At 41.1% G+C, this 3,000-nt stretch overlaps 1 protein-coding gene across 1 annotated transcript; it reads left to right on the top strand.

Moving 5' to 3' along the window:
* The first annotated feature begins 224 nt into the window (after positions 1 to 224).
* On the top strand, positions 225 to 1,901 carry LOC108843936 (mitogen-activated protein kinase 20). Its single transcript, XM_057006551.1, has 7 exons — positions 225 to 627; positions 703 to 830; positions 907 to 966; positions 1,048 to 1,197; positions 1,286 to 1,441; positions 1,513 to 1,724; positions 1,796 to 1,901. Exons 1-7 carry the CDS (start codon positions 231 to 233, stop codon positions 1,899 to 1,901), a joined length of 1,209 nt encoding a protein of 402 aa, XP_056862531.1. The 5' UTR covers positions 225 to 230.
* The last annotated feature ends 1,099 nt before the right edge of the window (positions 1,902 to 3,000 follow it).

The following is a 3,000-nucleotide window of genomic DNA, read 5'->3' as shown; positions in this document are numbered from 1 at the left end:
CATATGGCATTTTGGATCGATTCATTTCGGTTTTGCTTCCCTTATGGTCTCTCTCAGTAGCCCAACTGTAAGGTTGTTTGTGACTTGTAGTTCACAAGGTTCGAGTGTAGTATTGTAGCAATTGATGTGTTATGTGTCCTGATTTCTAGAACTACACTTGTCATGAATAGTGTTGTACCCTGCCTGATTTCTAAACCTACAATTGCTATGTGTAACAGAACAATCTGGAGATGGAATTCTTCTCTGACTACGGCGACGCCAACAGATTCAAAATCCAAGAAGTTATCGGAAAAGGCAGCTACGGACTTGTTTGCTCAGCCATTGACACCCTAACAGGTGAGAAAGTGGCCATAAAGAAAATACACGATATCTTCGAGCATATCTCTGACGCTGCGAGGATTCTCCGCGAGATAAAACTCCTCAGACTCCTAAGACATCCAGATATAGTCGAGATCAAACACATCATGCTCCCTCCTTCGAGAAGAGAGTTCAAAGATATCTACGTTGTCTTCGAGCTCATGGAGTCTGACCTTCATCAAGTTATTAAAGCTAACGATGATTTGACTGGAGAGCATTACCAGTTTTTCCTTTATCAGTTATTGCGTGCGCTCAAGTACATTCACACAGGTACTCAAGTCTGAGAATCTCTCTTTATGTGTCCTGTGTTATAGTATCTTACTATGTACATCGGTTGTTTTGCAGCTAATGTCTACCACAGAGATCTGAAGCCAAAGAACATATTGGCAAACGCAAACTGTAAACTCAAGATTTGTGATTTTGGATTGGCAAGGGTTGCATTCAATGATACTCCCACAACAATCATCTGGACAGTGAGTTTGCATTTCAATCACTGTTTTCAACTTTTGTGATTGATTTGTAATCTTGTTTTCTATCAAAAATTTACAGGACTATGTTGCTACAAGATGGTATAGAGCTCCAGAGCTTTGTGGATCTTTTTACTCTAAGGTGTTTTTCATTTATTCTCTATATAGCGTTCTTTTGATTGGTGTATTTACTTGCAAGCTAACTTTTGGTGGCTTTTGGTAGTATACACCAGCGATTGACATGTGGAGTATAGGCTGCATTTTTGCGGAAGTGTTGATGGGAAAGCCACTTTTCCCTGGAAAGAATGTGGTTCACCAACTGGATCTTATGACTGATCTGCTAGGGACACCTTCTCTAGACACCATCTCCCGGGTACTGATCTTCTTCCTCTTTCAACTAAGTGTGTGAAAGTTTCAGCAGAATCATAAAAGCAAGTTCCAATGATACTGTATATATACAGGTAAGGAATGAGAAGGCAAGGAGGTACTTAACAAGCATGAGGAAAAAGCCACCCGTTCCGTTTACTCAGAAATTTCCAAACGCAGATCCTTCGTCTTTGAAGCTCCTTGAGAGGCTTCTTGCTTTTGATCCCAAAGACCGGCCCACTGCTGCAGAGGTTTATCTTGTCAACTTCTACTACAAGTTCTTTTTGGGATGACATATTAAACTGTTGACTTGCATTATTAGGCACTTGCTGATCCATATTTCAAGGGATTGGCAAAAGTGGAGAGGGAGCCTTCCTGTCAACCCATCACCAAGATGGAGTTTGAGTTCGAGAGAAGGAAAGTCACTAAAGAGGATATCAGAGAGCTAATATCTAGGGAGATACTTGAGTACCATCCTCAGCTGTTAAAAGATCACATGAACGGCGCTGATAAAACCAATTTTCTCTATCCAAGGTATGGTTGCATCTCTGAGCTAGGCAGCATTGTGTTACATCCAATCCCTGACATTGGTCTATACTATGCAGTGCTGTTGATCAATTTAGGAGACAGTTTGCACATCTTGAAGAAAACAGCGGGAAAACCGGCCCTGTGGCACCTCTAGAAAGGAAACACGCCTCTCTTCCCAGGTAAGACAGACCATGTTGGTAACTGGAACACATAATATATCTTTCTGACTCTCTGTTTGTATGCTTTTCAGATCAACGGTTATACACTCAACCACAGTTGCAAGAGGAGGACAACCGAAATTTATGAATAACACAAACACATTGAACCCTGAAACTACTCCAAACATTCCTCTTAATCACCATACAACATCACAAGCACCTCAAAGAAACCTCTCGGGTACTCTTCAAGCAGCTGCCAAACCAAGCACATTCATGGGCCCCGTGGCACCTTTTGACAATGGCAGAGAAGCATATGACCCGAGATCATTCATCCGCAGCACTGCTCTCCCTTTTCAACAACAGTCTATCACCATGGGAAAGCAACAAGAGAGGAGAACAACGACCATGGAGTCTGAGAAGCAAGCAAGACAGATATCTCAGTACAACAGATACGTCGCACCAGACGTGGCCATCAACATAGATAACAACCCGTTTATCTTGGCTCGGACCGGATTGCACAAGGCTGAAAACATGAGTGACAGGATCATAATCGATACAAATCTTTTACAGGCGACCGCTGGAATAGGAGTTGCAGCTGCGGCTGCTGCAGCTGCTCCTGGTGGTTCTGCTCACCGGAAAGTTGGAGCTGTTCGTTACGGCATGTCAAACATATACTAAAGCGGGCTTTGATCACAATGTATGTTTCAACTTACTTCTGTCATTAAAGAAAATTTGTCTTCCACAGAAACTATAATTATGAGAGAAAAATTGTTAATTCATTTTTTTATTACAGTATAAATGTTGATACATCTACTAATGTCAAATGGGCGGGTTATTAATGGGCGGTCCATGTTCAAATTGATATGGACCGAAATGGACAGACCCATATTAGACCATAATTAAATTTTGTTCAAATTGGTGAATCCAATTATATCATGGACAATGGGTGGACTTAACCACTTGAACAATGGACGGTCCAATAAACTTAAATGTCTAAGGTTTAGAAAATTAAGAGAAAAAATAACTTTTTTCGTTGTCTGCATTTCTTCTGCGATTTTCTTCGATTCTTCTTTGCAAAACAATTTTCCGCTAATACCGAAAAATGCAATTTCTCGTCAAAATCG

Source organism: Raphanus sativus, chromosome 3 (assembly GCF_000801105.2).
Source record: "Raphanus sativus cultivar WK10039 chromosome 3, ASM80110v3, whole genome shotgun sequence".
Classification (NCBI taxonomy): Eukaryota; Viridiplantae; Streptophyta; class Magnoliopsida; order Brassicales; family Brassicaceae; genus Raphanus; species Raphanus sativus.
The sequence above is the reverse complement of the archived record's forward strand: the minus strand, read 5'-3'. Positions and strand labels throughout refer to the sequence as shown.